The sequence below is a fragment of the Corythoichthys intestinalis genome, chromosome 1 (assembly GCF_030265065.1).
Source record: "Corythoichthys intestinalis isolate RoL2023-P3 chromosome 1, ASM3026506v1, whole genome shotgun sequence".
In the NCBI taxonomy this organism is placed as follows: domain Eukaryota; kingdom Metazoa; phylum Chordata; class Actinopteri; order Syngnathiformes; family Syngnathidae; genus Corythoichthys; species Corythoichthys intestinalis.
In genome coordinates this window covers 10,356,206-10,375,951 of record NC_080395.1, presented here as the reverse complement: position 1 = coordinate 10,375,951, position 19,746 = coordinate 10,356,206, and the positions used below count along the sequence as shown (strand labels likewise).

At 38.9% G+C, this 19,746-nt stretch overlaps 2 protein-coding genes across 2 annotated transcripts; both read left to right on the top strand.

Annotated features, from left to right (window-relative positions):
- The first annotated feature begins 972 nt into the window (after window positions 1-972).
- On the top strand, window positions 973-6,499 carry LOC130921958 (gastrula zinc finger protein XlCGF57.1-like). The gene is made up of 2 exons (XM_057846362.1): window positions 973-1,080; window positions 3,532-6,499. The coding sequence occupies exon 2, from the start codon at window positions 3,787-3,789 to the stop codon at window positions 5,173-5,175; it is 1,389 nt and encodes a 462-aa protein (XP_057702345.1). The 5' UTR covers window positions 973-1,080; window positions 3,532-3,786; the 3' UTR covers window positions 5,176-6,499.
- A 3,684-nt stretch (window positions 6,500-10,183) lies between these two features.
- LOC130920580 (gastrula zinc finger protein XlCGF57.1-like) lies at window positions 10,184-19,457 on the top strand. The gene is made up of 2 exons (XM_057843933.1): window positions 10,184-10,287; window positions 17,527-19,457. Exon 2 carries the CDS (start codon window positions 17,605-17,607, stop codon window positions 18,799-18,801), a length of 1,197 nt encoding a protein of 398 aa, XP_057699916.1. The 5' UTR covers window positions 10,184-10,287; window positions 17,527-17,604; the 3' UTR covers window positions 18,802-19,457.
- Window positions 19,458-19,746: the final 289 nt, after the last annotated feature.

Sequence of the window (19,746 nt, the reverse complement as noted above, 5' to 3'; positions counted from 1 at the left end):
GCAATGGTGTGGTTATTTTGCAATGAGCATGCTAACAATGCTCACTGGTTTACTGATATAACACTGACAAAGCAGGACGATTGTTGGCAATATTTGGCATGTTTTCACTGAAAAACAATCAAGCGGCTTATCAATGAGATTGGGGTCTAATGTCTTTAAGTGGCCTCTTAATTGATTTGGCTTCTGGCTGTCCGCTATAATTATTTTTAGACACAGTAAACAGTGGTCTTTCCTCATCACCCACTGTATTAAAAGTCAAAGCTAAAAGGCAAACGGCACGAAAAAAAGCACATTCTCGGCGGCCGAGGTAGAACCGTAGGTGAGGGCGGTCGTCGTGACGATCCCAAGCCGAAAATGGCACTTCTCGGGCGGCGACGTGAGAACCTGACAAGACAGTGGGTCGCTGCGTGAGTGAGTCCGGTCGGAAAACGGCTTTCGAAAACAGCGGTGGCACATTGCTCTTCATATCTGTTTTCTGTGTGTGCGCTGAGTGCTCTTCCTTAGTTCAAAAATACTGCGTGCACTCTGAAAATGAGAGCGCCACTGCCACCTACTGAGTGGATGTGCAAGTACACTTTATTCCAGTACGGCAAAAAAAAAAAAAAAAACATGTTCCCCGAGGTCACATGCGCCCCCCTGGCATCGCCCCACTATTTGAGAAGTACTGAGCTAAACCAAGTGAGACTGAGAAGCTTCAATGCTTTTAAAATAAAGCGAGTTCATTGTTATGTTTCTTGATGGACGCGCAGGGGAGTCAGAAGCACCTGGCTACAGTAAGTTGGATAAAGACCAAACTTTCAAAGTAATGGAGATTTACCAATAAAATTCTGAGCCTTCAAAATTGAGTCACTGATTGTTACGACTCAAAGTCAGATTTGTTTACTATATTTGTTGAGTATTTTTGGAGTCGAGTGACGTGAAGTAGTTTTAGTTCAAAACGCTTCAATGTATGACACACTTCATTGCCTAAACGTTTCTACTTCCGGTTCACTTGACGCAACGTCCGTGTGCCCTCACCACACTTGCAGTTTTTGTTCCCATCTCCAAACCAAACGAGCTCCTTCAAAATACTCTCATCGGGTAAGTACCCAAGTAAGAATTTACTGTACTAAAACGTCCCATCGTAAGGCTTGGTGGAAGTCGTTTGACTTTATGTAATAGCTTCCCAGGCTTGCAAAACTGTTTTTTTTTTTTTTAGCTTCGCTCGCTAGCCAAGACACGTTAACGCATTTTGATTGTTTTGGCTAACACCCCTTCGGATTTGTAGATTTGGTATTCAGAGGGTTTCGCTCGGTTAACATGAGCGTGATTACATTTAATTGTATAAGATGCTTCTCGACCTGTCTTAAAGATGCGAGAAAATATTACTGAGTGAAGGTTAATTGTGGCGTTTTCTGACGCTTGTAATCTTACTATAGATTAGAACATACTGTAGGACACTGCGAGACTTTCGTGGCGTTGCTCCACAACAACAAATATAATTCTTTATCATGCTTGCCATTCATTCTCACAACCACACACATACCGGCAGGCGCGCATGTGCACAATAAAGCCTGAGTTATACACCCGCGTTGCGGTGACGGCGCAGCGACTATGGCGTCATTCGACATTCGATAGTTCTGCGGCGAGAGAACGCGTTGCGCTGTAATTCACCGCCAAGCCACTAGAGGGATGTGGCGTTATGTTTGTACGGTTTTGGGGCATGCTTGTTGACTTCTGCTAGTCGGAGAAAAAATAAACAATGCAAGATGGAACTCTTGAAAGTAAATATTCTGCTCATCAACACTGAATAAATATTGAACATACAAATGCTGAGGGGCGGGCGACGCAGAAGACGGTTTCGAGGCGGTCTGGCCGACTTTTGATGCTGCACAGAGAGTTTTAGACTCGGGTGGAGGGAGCTAGCTGTCGCGGCTAGCTTCAAACTGGCATCGAGCACTGCGTTCAAGGTCTGCAAAGCCCTCCAGCCCGATTTGTTTGCCGTGTCCTACAACCAGCCGGTGGGAAGCCATAGCAGATTTCTGGCGTCTATGGAACTTCCCAAACTGCGTTGGGAGCCTTGATTTTAACGTTATCAAAAAAAGCGCCGCGGCACTCTCAATCAGTGATGATGTATCGTGTGTGTGAACTGTCTGTTATTGAAAATTAAAGATTAAAACAACTCTTTTGACACCAAATCTGTGCTTTATTCTTCATATACTTGAAGTTTGACACGTAAATAAGTCACAGACTCACAGCAAACATATGTACACAATAAATGATGAAGTGCACCAACCAAAAATACGACATAAAGTGATAAAAAGTTGGCAGTTTTTGGCCGACTGGGTCACCGCTTCGTGTGGCCACTCGATTCCGAACACACACGTCTCGGTGGTTTTTCCATTTAAAAATTTTTTTTTAATCGCCGACCTTGCCATCTGGCAATCACAATAATGTATTGACGAGACTTGCTCTTCGATGAGACTCCCGTCGGCTTGGTCCATTTTTGCGTGTAGAAAATAATGTTTGATTCTATTCTACAATGGCGGTGATTTCGCGCCAAACCGGAAACAACAGTCTGAGCGGACCTATCACAGTCCGTTTTCGCCACGTCATACACGTCTACGTGACGCAAAGGTTAGAAAATTCGAGAGGCGTGCGTCGGGCTACGGCGTAGGGTCGTAACTCGGTTCTTCTTTGACGGCGTAGGTCTGACGCAGAAGTATAACTCGGCCTTAAATCAGGCATAGGTACTTTGGTATGTATATTTCACTGTACGTGACACGAACGCAATTCCAAACATCAAGTCAAAGTGTAGCGACGCACGTTCTGTTGATTTCAGGTCACTTCTGGAGGGTTTCGGGGCCTTTTCGGATCACTTCTTTGTCAGTACATTGGCTGCCGTTGGTGGCGCTAGACGTCAATTCCATTTTGACAGGGCAGGGGCGAATGACCAAATGTGACTTTAAAAGTGAGCCAAGTGCAGAAATGCACATATATCCAGTTTTATGGCGCCAATGTCAAAATAAAAGTGAATATGTATGCACAGTAGGGTTGGGAACCTCAGGGCAACTCACGATACTATACGATTCGCGATACACGCATACGATAATGATTATCTCACGATATAGTGATATAGCGATTATCGCTACATTGGTTAGAAAATAGATCGACAATATTCTATCATACAACTGTTAAAAAAGAAAAACGAGATATTTTAAAGTAAAAGAAAATAGAGTTTATTGAGTCTTTGATTACACAGTGACACTACGGGCACAAAACGACAGGGGGTGCCATCAAAAGGAATCACTCACGGTCCCAGTCAAACTTACTCCCACTCCTGTTTTTTTTTTTTTTTAATAACTTCCTTGCACCTTTAAATTGTTCATTATAAAAGTCAAAGGATTATTACCAAAGAATTTGATTATCATTTTTTGCCTTGCAAACCCCTATATGATAAAGTTAAGAAATTTTTCCCATCAATTAACATGAAAATCACGGCAAAATCTCGACTTCAGCAAATCACGCAATTTTTTTTTTCTTCCCACCCAGTGTCCCGCAGACGTTACCAAAGAAAATCTTCACCCTGAGAAGCACAATCCCCTCCACGTTAAACAGGAGCCGGAGTCGGAAATGCCGTACATCAAACAGGAATCGGTGCCACACAATCCCTACGTTAAAGAAGAAGAACAAGAAGCTGAAATCTCCAAGTTTCCAATGACCGTCAGTGTGAAAAGTGAAGAAGATTAAGGTCCAAGCGAAGAGAGTGGAGCAGTGAAACAGTCGAGCGACGGCTCATTTCAGCACATGGCAACAAAAGGAGAGGGACAATCGCAACCGGCCGGCCTATTAGCTACACGCTCGGACAGCGACAACGTAACGTCACGCTCTTCTGACTTTAACGCTGATGAGGAGGATGTTGACTTTGAGCAGAGTGATTGGAAATTCTTCAACAAGTCATCATTGAAAAGAGACAAAAACGAACGTGCGGGTGGGAAACCGTTTGGTTGCGCACTTTGCAACAAAGGATTTTCTCGAAAGACGAATTTAGAAGTGCATCAGGGGACACACATTAGAGAGAAACCTTTTGACTGCTCGCTTTGTGGCAAAAGATTCACACAGAAGGCACTATTAAACAAGCACACAAGAAGCCACACTGGAGAGAAGCCTTTTGTCTGCACACTTTGCAACAAAAGATTTTTTCAGAAGTCTCATTTAATTACACACAAGCGTACACACACTGGAGAAAAGCCTTTTGTCTGCACGTGTTGTGGTCAAAGATTCGCCGAGAAAGGAAATTTAAACCAACATGTGAGAACACACAATGGAGAGAAGCCTTTTGCATGCTCCTTATGTGAGAAAAGATTTTATTTTCAGTCTCAGTTGACAAGGCACATGCGTACACACACCGGAGATAAGCCTTTTGTCTGTACATGCTGTGGTAAAAGATTCACAGAGAAGAGAAATTTCAACAGACATGCAAGAACACACATTGGAGAAAAGCCTTTTGTCTGCACATGTTGTGGTAAAAAATTCATCGACAAGGTAGAATTAAACCAACACATCAGAACACACACTGGAGAAAAGCCTTTTGTCTGCTCACTTTGTGGCAAAAGATTCACACAGAAGGCACATTTAAACAAACACACAAGAAGCCACACTGGCGAGAAGCCTTTTGTTTGCACACTTTGTAACAAAAGATATTCTCAGAAGGCTCATTTAATAATACATAAGCGTACACACACTGGAGAAAAGCCTTTTGTCTGCACATGTTGTGGTCAAAGATTCGCCGAGAAGGGAAATTTGAAACAACACAGAAGCACACACAGTGGAGAGAAGCCTTTTGGCTGCTCTCTTTGTGGTAAAAGATTCACTCGAAAGGGTGATTTAGTATCGCACGCAAGTAGCCACACTGGGGAAAAACCTTTCGCCTGCTCCTTATGTGAGAAAAGATTTTATTGTCAGTCTCAGTTGACAAGACACATGCGTACACACAATGGAGAAAAGCCTTTTGTTTGCACATGTTGTGGGACAAGATTCACCGAGAAGAGAAATTTAAACAGACACGTAAGAACACACACTGGAGAAAAACCTTTTGGCTGCTCAATTTGTGGTAAAAAATTCACTCAAAGGCGAGATTTAGTATCGCACGCAAAAAGTCACACTGGGGAAAAACCTTTCAATTGCAGTGTTTAACAAGATATTGAAATTCCTGCCACATATTTTCTTATTCAGTTTCCCTTGAGGCTCTTTTGAAAAGTTGTTGAAATGATTTTGCTGGTCGTGGTCTTTCACAACTAACCAATATTCTTGTTTTTACACTTTTTTTTTTTTTTTATCGAATGAACTAGGTTTATTTTAGGTTGGGTTACTTAATATCAAAATTGATCTTCTGTTTTATATTATGACTTTTCTGATATTTTGATTTACTCAAATTTGGCTTTGTCTCATCTGTTTGTTGCTTTTGTAAACTCTGTTGTATAGTGACCTTGAATGTCTTGAAAGGATTTATGAAATGATACGTATTACACTGGTCAACAGTCAAATTTGTGCATGAAATATTGATACTATTTGTCGTTAAATTGAGGTCATTGGATGCATTGCAAGTGTCAGAATATAGAACTTGTTTGCGAGTTCTTACAGTTTAAATGTTGTCAATGAGAATATTTTAAAATATCTGTTTGGAATATTTCCTTTAGGACAAAAAGGCTGATATATACAAGAACAATTAATTTCAAATATATATTTTGTGTATTTTATATTTTTAAGCCTCTTTTTAACTTACTACCTTTGCACTGTATATAGACCCCACTCACCAACGTCTTACAATGACGTGTCGCTGTATTGTGCCGCCATATTGTCTGTCATTGTCCGTATTTTCAATGGTCTCAATTTATCGTGCAATTTATAGTGCAATTCATGGAAGCCCCGGTGCTTTCAGACGCTGTAAACTCATTGGATGTGTTGCATAAAAGGCGTTATGTGGAAAAGCTTCGGTCGATCCATTCACCAGATCCATATTTGATGCCTAAATCGATATTTTTCGACTCCCTGTCTTCGCCGTCTCTGCCTGACATCTGCTACCCTGATATCTACAACCATCTTGTCCACAGAAACTCAGCCTATTCTCACGAAACTTTGAAAAACTTTAATAGCAGCACTCTAAGCAACATTACCCCGTGTGACCCTTCCAATTTTCTAAAATGGCGACAGTCAATTAAAAAAAAAGTTGACTGCGATGGCCGACACTTCAAGGATAGGTGGATATTGGACTATTTCTTCAATAAAATACACAACAACTGTGTCTGCCTCATTTGCAAAGAGACAGTCGCTGTTTTCGAAGAGTTCGATGTGACGCGATATTACCAAACAAGACACGCTGACATGTACGGCAACATTACATAGCAGATTCATGGCGCATTAAGCCCCCAAACTATTTTTAATTTGTCCGTTTTACCCTGGAAACCCCCGCTTACAGACATCGCGCAACCGCTTTTGTTTCAACCCAGCCATAAAACGAAGTTAATTAATTATATTTATTATTCAAAATGTCTGTCATTTTTAGCCCAGAATCATTAATTGATGTACAATATTTCTTTTTTTTAAAAAAACGACTTTAAAAAATTATTTACTCGCATATATCAAACTTAAACAAATGACGTCACAATGAAAAAAATGGTGTCTGTAAAAAATCATGGCTATCTACCTCATAACTATGGCTTAATTGTATTTTTTTGTTACTGTCACATTTTCTCTGTTATGTTAATGATAAATAATCGATCCAAACAAAGAAAAATTGAAAAAAAAAAAAAAAAACGTTTAAAAGGGTAAATATATGAAAAAGAACATCTCGACCACTCCTTGATGTCTGCGATTTCTGCATCGCGACTCTTGTTATATTACCATGTTTCACCCATAAAATAAAAATAAAAAAATCCGGCTGTGGCCATTCAAAGCTGTGTCTTGACACTCAGTGATACATGCTACATGGAGTTTTGGATCGAAACAAGGTAAGTATGCGATAATACCTCGTTAAAGTCATGGCGTCTGTAATTCTGCTCTCGCATGCTCTCACGTCCAGATAGAGCAGAGTGTTTTCCGCCAGAGTGTTTTCCGCCATTATATATAAATATATGTATATATATACTGTACATACATATATATGTATATACCTGTATAAATATATACTGTATATATATAATATATATATAATATATATATATATATGGCGGAAAACACTCAGGTGACTTGAAGTTCCACTATGATACCCCCAATTTGGCCAACTTTCAAAATTGTCCGGTATGCATGTGTGATACATCATTGGAAAGCATAATCTCTCAATTTTCAGGGGGGGAAAAAAAATTGAACAGGAGGGTATTTTAAAAAAAAAAAGTAAACCGCAAAACCCTAACTGGAGGTGAGAATACGCGAGAGCAGAATTACAGACGCCATGACTTTAACGAGATATTATCGCGTACTTGCCTTGTTTCGATCCAAAAACTCCATGTAACATGTATCACTGAGTGTCAAGACATAGCTGTGAATGACCACAGCTGGATTTGTGGGGGATTTTATGGGTGAAACTTGGTAATATAACAAGGGTCGCGATGCAGAAATCGCAGACATCAAGAAGTGGTCGAGATTTTCTTTTTCATATATTTACCCTTTAAAACCGTTTTTTTCCCATTTTTCTTTGTTTGGATGGATTATTTATCATCTAACATATCGGAGAAAATGCGACAGTAACAAAAAAAATACAATTAAACAATAGTTATGAGGTCGATATCCATGACTTTTTTACAGACGCCATTTTTTTCATTGTGACATAATTTGTTTAAAAGTTTAAAATATGTGACTGAATAATTTTTTAAATAGTTTTTTTTCTTTTTAAAACGAAATATGAGACATCAATTAATGATTCTAAGCTAAAAACGACAGACATTTTGAATAATAAATATAATTAATTCCCTTTGTTTTATGGCTGGGTTGAAACAAAACCGGTTGCGTGACGTCTGTAAACGGGGGTTTTCAGAGTAAAACGGACAAATTAAAAATAGTTCGGGGGCTTCATGCGCAATGGATCTGCTATTGCAGCATATAGACATATTGTTCTATCAAACTCAACAGTTGTTTTGGCTTAAAATACAGCAGTTTCTTTTACAGAGGGGTGCAAGAGCAGAAACTGCTTTTTCAGTCTTGTCTGTGTTTTCTGCCATATATATATATATATATATATATATATATATATATATATATATATATATATATATATATATATATATATATATATATATATATGAGAGAGAGAGAAGACAGTTGAATACCATGGGATAGGAGGGAGGAGTTTTTGGGTGCAAAGGAGTTTTCAGAATGCCAATTTGTGCTCTTACAGTAACACAACAACCATCTGTAATAATCAGTGACTTTATGATAATAATATATATTATTCCGTGTGTTGTTATCTTTAAAGAAAAATTTAAATATTGATTTTTTTAAATGTCACATCAGAATATAAAATTAGTTCTTTAGTCCGAGTCTTGGGATACTCTAGTATATTTTAGAAGTCGAACAGTTCATGGATATGTCACAGAATTATTATTATTATTTTTTTTAAATCACGCTAAAAGAAAGGCATAATGAACAATTTTGAAGTTACTCTTATTATGAAACGGTACGTCAGAATTTCATAGGATTACTGAAGTTCGAGTCTTGGGATAATGTAGTATACCTCAGAAGTGAAACGGTCCTTGGATATCTTCCAGATTTTTAAAAAAATTATTTTTTAAATCAGGCAAAATGACATGCATAATAAGCAACTTTCAAAGTACTTTTATTTCAAAATGGTACATCAGAATTTCATATAAGTCCTATAGACCCTACCCACGTGATGTCACAACTCAGCCCTCCTGACTGGTGCCGCCCAATTGTCCGTCAACACATCGTGTTTACCTGTTACGGCTACGTACATTCCTCCTATTTACGGCGTGTTTTTCTGCTCGTTAACATTAATAATCAAAATGGTGAAGGCGTGTGTGGCGGTCGGTTGCAATAACAGAGAAGATAGACGGAGAAGACGGAGAGACTTGAAGTTCTACCGGATTCCGAGTGACCCGGAGAGAAGAGAGCGAGATGGGCTGCTGCAATTCGACGAGAAAACTGGGCTCCAAACGATTACCACAGATTATGTAGTAGTCATTTTATATCTGGTAAGATGCATTTAATATATATTTAGAGGGTTTTGGGCTGACAACCACAATTAAGATCATTGCTAGGCTAATCGCCGACAACATACACGTATGTATGTAGTGAGAGTGCTATCGCTAAACCATATAAACATTAAAAGCCCTAGCTCCATTGACAAATGACATGAAATACTGTACATTAGACTTGACAGTGGATGTTAGCAAGAACAAAAGATTTTGAATTGAAAATTTCGTAACTCACCTTTCCAAGCACAAGATAGATTCCTGCCGAATTTTCGTGGACGAGGACCTGTTTCACCCAACCAGCAACGAAGTATTTATAAGCCTCCAAGCTCTTAAAGTTTTTCAAACTTTCGTGAGAATAGGCTGATTTTGTGTGGACAAGATAGTTGTACATATCAGGGTAGCTAGCAGATGTCAGGCAAATACGGCGGAGACAGCAGGTCGAAAAACATCGATTTAGGCATCAAATATGGATCTGGCGAATGGATAAACTGAAGCTTTTCCACATAACGCCTTTTATGCAACGCATCAAGTGAGTTTACGGCATCTGAAAGCACCGGGTCTTCCATGAAATGCATTATAAATTGCTCGATCAATTGAGACCATTGATAATACAGACACAAAATGACGGACAAGGGGGGTGGAACAATACAGCGATCACGTGATTTTGTGACGTCGGTGGGTAGGGTCTATAGTTAGTCTAATATACCTCAGAAGTTGAATGGTCTTTTGATATCGCACAGATTTTTTAAAATCAATTTCTGAAATCAGGCAAAATGTCAGCAATGAAGGGCTATTTTCAAAGTACTCTTATTTTGAAATGGTAAATCAGAATTTCATAGGAGTACTTTAGTTCAACTCTTGGGATCTACAAGTATCCTTCAGAAGTGGAACTGTCCTTGGATATATCCCAGATTTTTTTAAAATTATTTTTTGAAATCAGGCGAAATGATAGCAATAATGGGCAATTTTCAAAGTACTTTTATTTTGAACTTTACTTCCGGTTCACTTGACGCAACGTCCGTGTACCCTCGCAACACTTGCAGTTTTTTCGTGTTTCCTTCTCTTACCCAAACGAGGTCCTCATTCGCATTCTCATCGGGTAAGTACCCCAGTAAGAATTCAATGGACTAAATTGTGCTATCTTAAGGCTTAGTGGAAGTCGTTTGGCGTTATGAAATAGCTTCCTAGACTTGCAAAACTTTATTTTTTAGCTTAGCTCGCTAGCCAAGACACGCTAACGCATTTCGATTGCTTTTGCTTGACGCCTCTTGTAGATTTGTAGATTTTGTTTTCATGGGGGCTCGCTCGGTTAACTTTAGAGTCATTACATTACATAAGACGCTTCACGACTTGCCTACTGCCGTAGACGTCAATTCCATTTTGGCAGGGAGGGGTAGTGACCGGGTAAACAAGCAAGAGGTTTATATATATATATTTACATTCACATATTTTTTATTTATTTAAATCATTGTCTGATTGAATATTATGTTCTACTTGATATCTACTTAAAACCTTTAAAATATTACATATTTCAAATATATATGGCGGAAAACAGACAAGACTTAAAAAGCAGTTTCTGCTCTTTTACGCCTCTTTAAAAGAAACTGCTGTTTTTTAAGCCAAAACAACTGTTTTGTTTGATAGAACAATAGGGAATGGGACATACTACGTCATTGTTTGGACACGCCTCCATGCTGGTAATATGATTCACTTCCGGTCCGGCAGACTCAATGCGGATTGTAACGTGTGGTTGTGCTAAGCTAACTCCTTCGGTGTTTTAGAAAGAAAATATGGGTGCTTATTGTTGCGTTACCGGGTGCAACAGCGTCTCTTACGACAAAAAAAGGGGTTAGGAAAAATGGACTCACTTTTCACCGTTTTCCTGCATGGAGGACCAAATATCAGATCACGAAGGTACGACGGATGGCTGGATTGCAGCGGTTCGTCGGACAAGCATTTCTTATGATCATATTTATGCTGGAATGAGAGTGTGTTCCTGTCATCTCTACTCTTGTAAGTTGAACGATTTATCCACTTTTGGTTTCAATACGTTTTTGTTTTTTTACACCGTTGTGTAAATCTGCCTCGGTAGCAATGCTCACCTACTACGACTCACCTACCTGTTGTGTTCCTAGGTAAACCTGCTGACAACACATCCCGATTGGTCACCATCGCTCTTCTTGGATCATTTGACAAAGAAAATTTGTTCAATGGAGTGATTCCATTTGTCCTAGGTCGGACTCAAACAAGCCCCTGCAGCAGACGCCATCTGGGTCTGCCCTTCTTGTCGATAAACTGCGTGCTTTTAACTTGTGAAAATGATAGAACTTTAATGCACATATTTATTCTGCCTGGCTATTTAACTAAGGCCAGTGAAGTTTTTTTTTTTAACCACTTTGACAAAGACACGTTTCATTGTAATGTTGAATTTATATATTATTATTTTTAATTTATAATATTCTTATTTGCACTAATGTAGACTTTAGACTGTCAATTCAAATAGTGTTGGAAAAGTTGCAATACCTAAAATAGAAATGCAAGAACTGTAAAGTACATATTTATACACCTTTATTTACCTAAGGCCACTGGATGTTTTTTAACTGCTTTGAAAAATACAGGTTTTGTTGTGATCTTGTATTTATATAGTATATAGCTTTTTATAATGTATTATATGATGTATTATAATATTTGCTGCCCCCTGCCAGAGTGTGGGCCATTTTGTACTAAAAGGATTTTAAATTGTCAGTTCAAATACTGTGTTGGAGACTAGTACTTGCAATACTTAAAATGGAAATGCAAGAACTTTAAAGCACATATTTATTCTGTCTGGCAATTTACCCAAGGCCAGTAAATAGTGTTTTAAACTGCTTTGACAAAGACACGTTTATTGTAATCTTGTATTTGTGTATTATTTATAATTTATTATATAATATTTGCTACCCCCGTCAGAGGGTGGGCCTTGTTTGCACTAATTCAAAAATTTTAAACTGTCAATTCAAATATCGTATTGGAGAAATTGCATTACTTGAAATAAATCTATTGCAACTTATCAGTCCCAGTTCTTGTCTACAACACTGTCCAAAAATTGTCAATGCATATTCCAAATAGAATAACAAAATTAAGTCACCTGACTTTGTAATTATTACACCTGTTTATTATGAAGACCTGAAGTAAACAACAAGCAGTTACAGTTTGTCAAGAAGTTGTTCATGTCATGTTTTGGTATTCATATTTTATTGACTTTTCACAACAACACTCGGGCTCGTGTTTGTAAGAGCAGAGAAAACAGAAGTTTCAGCATGCACTCTTCGCCTTTCCAACCTCTCATAACGCTCCGATGTGGTGCGCTTGACCTCAGAATAACCCAAGAAGAGATATGGTGACCAATCGGGATGTGTTGTCAGCATTTCATATGCAGGTTTTCCTAGGAACACAACAGGTAGGTGAGGAGGAGGAGTAGGTTAGCATTGCTACCGAGGCAGATTTACACAATGGTAAAAAAACAAACAAAAAACGTATTGAAACCAAAACGGATAAATCGTTCAACTTACAAGAGTAGAGATGACGGGAACACACTCTCATTCCAGCAGAAATATGATCAAGAGAAATGCTTTTCCGATGAACCGCTGCGCCCCAGCCATCCGTCGTGCCTTCATGATCTGATATTTGGTCCTCCATGCAGGAAAATGGTGAAAAGTGAGTCCATTTTTCCTAACCCCTATTTTTGTCGTAAGAGACGCTGTTGCACCCGGTAACGCAACAATAAGCACCCATATTTTCTTTCTAAAACACCGAAGGAGTTAGCTTAGCACAACCACACGTTACAATCCGCATTGAGTCTGCCGGACCGGAAGTGAATCATATTACCAGCATGGAGGCGCGTCCAAACAATGACGTAGTACGTCCCATTCCCTATACGTCTATATGCTGCCAGAGCAGGGTTATGGTGCATTTAGCCCCCGAACTATTTTTAATCTGTCCATTTTACCCTGAAAACCCCCGTTTACAGATGTCGCGCAACCGCTTTTGTTTCAACCGAGCCATAAATCGAAGGTAATTAATTATATTTATTATTCAAAATGTCTGTCGTTTTAGCTTAGAATCAATTATTGATGTCTCAAATTTCTTTAAAAAAAAAAAACAACGAAATTTTCACTCGCATATTTTAAACTTTTATACAAATTATGTCATAATGAAAAAAATGGCGTGTGTAAAAAAAGTCACGGATTTCTACCGCACAACTATCGCTTAATTATTTTTTGTTACTGTCGCATTTTCTCCGATATGTTAGATGATACATAATTGATCCAAACAAAGAAAAATTGGGGAAAAAAAAGTTTAAAAGGGTAAATATATGAAAAAGAAAATCTTGACCACTCCTTGATGTCTGCGATTTCTGCTTCGCGATACTTGTTATATTACCATGTTTCACCCATTAAATCCCCCCCAAAATCCAGCTTTGGCCATTCTTAGCTGTGTCTTGACTAGAGGTGTGCAAAATTTCTGATTCTTAGATTATTCGCAATTCGGCCGTGGAAGATTCGAGAACGATTCACAAACATCCAAATTCCGATTATTAAAATATGCGAAGTAAAGCGGAAGTACACAACACTCAGCGCGGTCTTCGGGACGGAACGGAGCGAGAGTAGCTAAACATCATGCTTCTCATTACCCGGCCCCTCGGGTAATGCCAATGCTCAACTCACGGCTCTAGCTCAACTCATGCAACGAGATAAAAAAACACAACAACATACCTGACTGCTGCCGAAAAGCTGCTTCAAAGTACATCCATATAATGTTACGGTGGATATCATTTATATAGGACTAGATGCAATATAGATTTGGTAGTGTTAGCAGCACATCTACAAAAAGTTAGATGCGGGCGTTATAAACGGCCGCCATCTTAAAGCAGTACACTTCCCTGCAAGGCTGTTGTAGCGAACCTTCCAAGCAAACCTAATTAACTTTTTATCTAAAATACTCCTAAATCTTTAAAATAGTTTTAAAACTTTCACATGTCGAAAGTAGACAAAAGGGAAATTATGGAATAACGGGAGCAATTTTAACAAATTTAACGGTTGATTCACAACATTAAATTAATTGAATGTAGTTTAAAGCTGCTGATACAGAATGGGGACTGGAGTTTTTTATTTAATGTTATTTTTGTATATTTGTTTACTGCTATATGTTAACTTGATACTGAAATAGTAGTGTGGTTTAGCCTGAGAGTATTTTTGAACAATTTTGGAACTAATGTACAAAACATTAAAAAAAAAAAAAAAAAAAAGGGGGGGGGGGTGCATCAATAATCGTTTTATAATCGAATCGGAGCCTCTGAATCGTAATCGTAATCGAATCGTTAGGTGCCCAAAGATTCCCAGCTCTAGTCTTGACACTCAGTGATACATGCTTCATGGAGTTTTTGGATCGAAACAAGGTAAGTACGCGATAATTTCTCGTTAAAGTCATGGTGTCTGTAATTCTGCTCTCACGTGCTCTCACCCCAAGATAGGGTTTTGCTGTTAAAAAAAAATTTTTTTTTTGATAAACGCCCTCTTGGTCAATTTTTTTCTTCCCCCAGAAAATTTAGATTTATGCTTTCCAATTATGTATTACACATGTATATTGGACAATTTTGAAAGTTAGCCAAATTGGGAGTCTCAGAGCGAACTTCAAGTCACCTGAGTGTTTTCCGACATATTTTTTCCTTTTTTGCACAAAACAAATATATAATTGTCTCTTGTCCCAGGGCCCCTGCAAGTTTGTTGACAGCCCTGTCTGCAACTGTTGATTTATTCTCACCAAGCTGCTTTCCTATTGTCCCATAGCCTTTTCCAGCTTTATGGAGCTCAACATTTTTTACTGTGGTGTCTTTCGGAAGCTCTATTGCACAGGTGTCAAACCGATTCCAGAAAGGGCCAAGTGGGTGCAGGTTTGCTTTCCAACCAATGAATAGGACACCTTTTCACCAATCAGATCTTTTACATGTGTTATCAGTTAAACTTTGTCAGGTGCTGCTTGTTTCAGCAGGAAGTTCATTGGTTAAACTTTCTGTGCGGTATCGGTTGGAACAAAATCCAGCACTCACTTGGCCCTTTCTGGAATCGGTTTGACACCTGTGCTCTATGGTCTTGCCCGCGGTAGCAGTTGGATTATGACTGACTTTGGGGTGCACAGGGAACAATATTGAGTTCAAACGGGTGGTGGGTGGTTGGTTACTCATGGGGTCAAGGTAGACTTTATTTAAATTAGACTGACAACTCTTTGAGTGCCATAATTATTGCTGATTTTCATGGGTACAAATACATATGAACCCCAGTAAATTACGAATAAATTATTTTTAAAAAAATCACACAATTTGATATCTGGATTTTTTTTTTTTTTTAAGATTATGTCTCTATAAGTAGAAATGCATCTATGATTGAAATTTTAGACCTCTACCTATTTTCTAAGTGGGTGAACTTGCAAAATTGGTGCAAATAGTTCTGCTCCTTACTGTATATTTTGGATTTCTTTCCCCAAAAACTCTGCATTTACTGGCAAACAATGTTTTGGGGGTGTCATCCGAAAAATTTCCCTGCGTCACGTGAAAATTCCGGTCATTTTGATATTCGAACGCTGACGGTCGAACAGTTTAGGCTGTGCGGTGTGTCGAAAAAACGCCATTCAAAAATCAAACAAAAATAAAGGTACTGAACTTTATTCTATTACTCTATTTAACTCTCCTTTGCCTTGCAAAGCCCCCTGTTACGGCAAGGTTGATGTGGACCAAAATGTGAGCCAGAAAAAGATTAAATGTGAAGTGATATTTATTGTACAAGGCCAAGTTGAGTGGCTGGTGGGTTGAATGGTCAATGGCGGTGGCTGTGGCTCTGGCTGTGAGGGCTTTGATGGGTGGGTGTTCTGGTGGCAAAAAAAAAAAAGAATGAGTTAAGAGTACAAAGACGAGAGTCAGAAACTACAGACTTAGTTGGCCGATGTACCAATGGTGACTGGCAGAAACATCTGGCACCTGCTTGCTACCCAGGCCGATCCTTATGAGCAGTGTTGATTGTTGATGAGCTGCAGGTGCACTCCCAGGTGAGCCAAGATTGAAGTGATTCCATACATCAAAACAGGAAGTGTTATAACAATAAAAACCAGCAGAAGGGAGTGTGGGCAAGGACCACCACACCCCCGTATAATAAAGTTGAGAAATTTTCCCATCAATTAACTCATTCACTTCCAGCCATTTTCACCGGAGCAAGGCCCTTCGCTCCTGGCCGTTTTACTCGATTTCGACTGATTTTGCAAGGCCCACAGAAAATTCTGTTCTATTGCTATATAAACATGGAACCCACCAAAAGAAAGATAAGACTCTCTTCCTTCAGCAGAAAAAAAAATAGTCCATATCTTTTTCCATTCTGTAGAAATCAGCATTAGAAAATAGCTTAGTTTGAGCAATTTTCCAATTTCTAAAGAAAAAAATGAGAAATTGAGCTTTTTGTGAAAGCATACATTTCAAACATAACTTTGACTTTAACACAGCTATTTTTCATTTATGTGACATCCCAAACATCTGAATAATGTTTTTCGTTCTACAAAATAACAAACAACAAGACAAATAGAGATTTTGATCGCAAAGTAACAATTTATTTACACATATCTAAACTATTGAAGTGTTGAACTATTTGCGCACATAACAACGGGGAAGGCTCTCAGATGCTCCCGTGGCTAGTCTGATGAGTCCGGATCAAGATCGGTCTCACTTTTTTCATCATCTTCATCATTGGTTTCAACCTCGGGCTAAGGAGTAACGCAACGTGAGCTCCGCAGAACGCGTGTGGAACCTGACGCTGTTGTGGATGTCACAGTCTGTCTCTTCAAGATAGATTTCTTTGAATCCTTCTTTAACAATGGTTTCGTTTTCTTTTCAAAACACTCCTCCAGTGTCGTTTGCTTTTTTTTTCCCGATCTTCCTCACATTTTTCTCAAATTCTCACGCGTCTTCACAAGATCCCTCCAACTTCCGTTCCCTGACTATTTTTCTTCACTTCCTTTCTTGGCCCGAGATGAGATCTTACCAAATGCGCTACTGACCTCCAGTGGCCAATTTTATTGCTTTAAAATGGGTTCTGAGCTTTGTGCATTGTATCTTAGATACATAGGAACCTATAGATGCCGCTGGTAAAAAAAAAAAAAAAAAACGCAAAAGACGTATAAATACGTTTTTGGGACACTGAAACAATGAAAAATAGAACATATTTATACGTCTTTGGGAGCAAATGAGTTAACATGAAAATATTGACAAAAGCTCAACTTAAGCAAATCACGTGTTTTTTTTTTTCTTCCCACCCAGTGTCCCGCAGATCTTACTGAAGATCTTCACCCTGAGAAGCACAATCCCCTCCACGTTAAACGAGAAGAGGAGTCGGAGATGCCATACATCAAACAGGAGGCGGAGCAAGAGACCCCCTACATTAAAGAAGAAGAACAGGAAAATGAAATCTTTGCTGTGACCGTCGGTGTGAAAAGCGAAGAAGATGAAGGTCCAAGCAAAGAGAGCGGAGCAGCAAAACAATCAAGCGACGGCTCATTTCAGGACCTGACAACAAAAGGAGAGGGACAATCGCAGCCGGACGGCCTCTTAGCTCCGCTCTCGGACAGCGACGACGTAACGTCACACTCTTCTGACTTGAACTCTGATGAGGAGGAAGTTGACTTTGACCAAAGCGCTTGGAAATCCTTGAACAACTCATCATTGAAAAAAAAGAGAAAAAAATGTGCGGGTGGAAAACCATTTGGCTGCACACTTTGCAACAAAAGATTTTCTCATAAATGTCATTTAATAATACATAAGCGTACACACACCGGAGAAAAGCCTTATGTCTGCACATGTTGTGGTCAAAGATTCACCCAGAAGAAAAATTTAAACCAACACACAAGAATACACAGTGGAGAGAGGCCTTTCGCCTGCTCACTTTGCGATAAACGATTTTCTCAGAAGACTAATAAAGAAAGGCATATGCGTACACACACTGGAGAGAGGCCTTTTGTATGCACATGTTGTGGTGAAAGATTCACCAATAAGAAAAATTTAAACAGACACACAATAATACACAGTGGAGAGAAGCCTTTCACCTGCACGCTTTGCGATAAAAGATTTTCTCAAAAGATTAATTTAAAAACGCATATGCGTACACACACTGGAGAGAAGCCTTTTGTATGCACATGTTGTGGTAAAAGATTCACCGAGAAGAAAAATTTAAACAAACATGCAAGAACACACAGTGGAGAGAAGCATTTTGCCTGCCCCTTGTGTGAGAAAAGATTTTATTTTCAGTCTCAGTTGACAACACATATGCGTCAACACACTGGAGATAAACCTTTCGCCTGCACACTATGTGACAAAAGATGTTCTCGGAAGTCTGGTTTAAAAACGCATATGCGTACACACACTGGAGAAAAGCCTTTCGTCTGTACATGTTGTGGTAAAAGATTCACCCAGAAGGGAGCTTTAAACGGACACGCAAGAACCCACACTGGAGAAAAGCCTTTCCCCTGCTCAGTTTGTGGTAAAAGATTCACAGAGAAGGGAAATTTAAACAAACACGCCAGCACACATAGTGGATAGAAGCCTTTCGCCTGCTCTTTATGTGAGAAAAGATTTTGTCATTCTCAGTTGACAACACACATGCGTACACACACTGGAGAAAAGCTTTTTCCCCTGCTCAGTTTGTCAAAAAAGATTCCGTCAGAAGGAAACTTTAAACGAACACGCAAAAAAAAAAAAAAAAAGCACGCACACACTTGAGAGAAACCTTTTTAATGCTCGCTTTATGGTCAAAGATTCACTTAGAAGGGGAATTTAGTATCACACACTAGAAGTCCCACTGGGGGGAAAACCTCTGAATTGTATTGTTTGACAAAATATTAAAATTCCTGCAATGCATTAACAGTGGAAAAAGCTTTTCAATGTTCTTATTCAGTTTCCCTTGAGCCTCTTTTGAAAATAGTTGTTGAAATGATTTTGCAGTTCTGGCCTTTTTCACAACTATCTGATATTCTTGATTTTTTTTTTTTAATCAAATGAGCTGGGTTTAGTTTCGGTGTTAGGTTACTTCATATCAAGCATGATCTTCTGTTTTATATTAAGACTTTTCTGCTGCTTTGATTTACTCAGCTTTAGCCTTTGTCTCCTCTATTTGTTGCTTTTGTGAATACTATTATGTAAAGTTTGAAATAAAACTTACGACACTGGTCAACAGATTTCCAACAGTGACCTCTCCTGGCCGTTCTTTGCGCTTCGAGGTAATTTTTCCGTGCACCCTTTTTTTGTTTAGTATTTTTTGAATAATTAGTGCTCATGGCTAGCGAGTAAAGCAAAATCAATTGAGACCGAGAAGCTTCAATGCTTTAAAATGAAGCGAGTTCATTGTTATGTTCCTTGATGGAAGAAGTGCAGCGATAAGTTGGATAAAGACCGAACTTTCAAAAGATAGATTTACGGACAAAGTTCTGAGCCTTCAAAATAGAGTCATTGGTCGTAATGAAATTTGGATTTGCATACTATGTTTAT

Coding starts and splice junctions, on each gene's coding strand:
- LOC130921958 (XM_057846362.1), top strand. CDS start 3,787: ATGGCAACAAAAGGAGAGGGACAATCGCAACCGGCCGGCCTATTAGCT.
- LOC130920580 (XM_057843933.1), top strand. CDS start 17,605: ATGCCATACATCAAACAGGAGGCGGAGCAAGAGACCCCCTACATTAAA.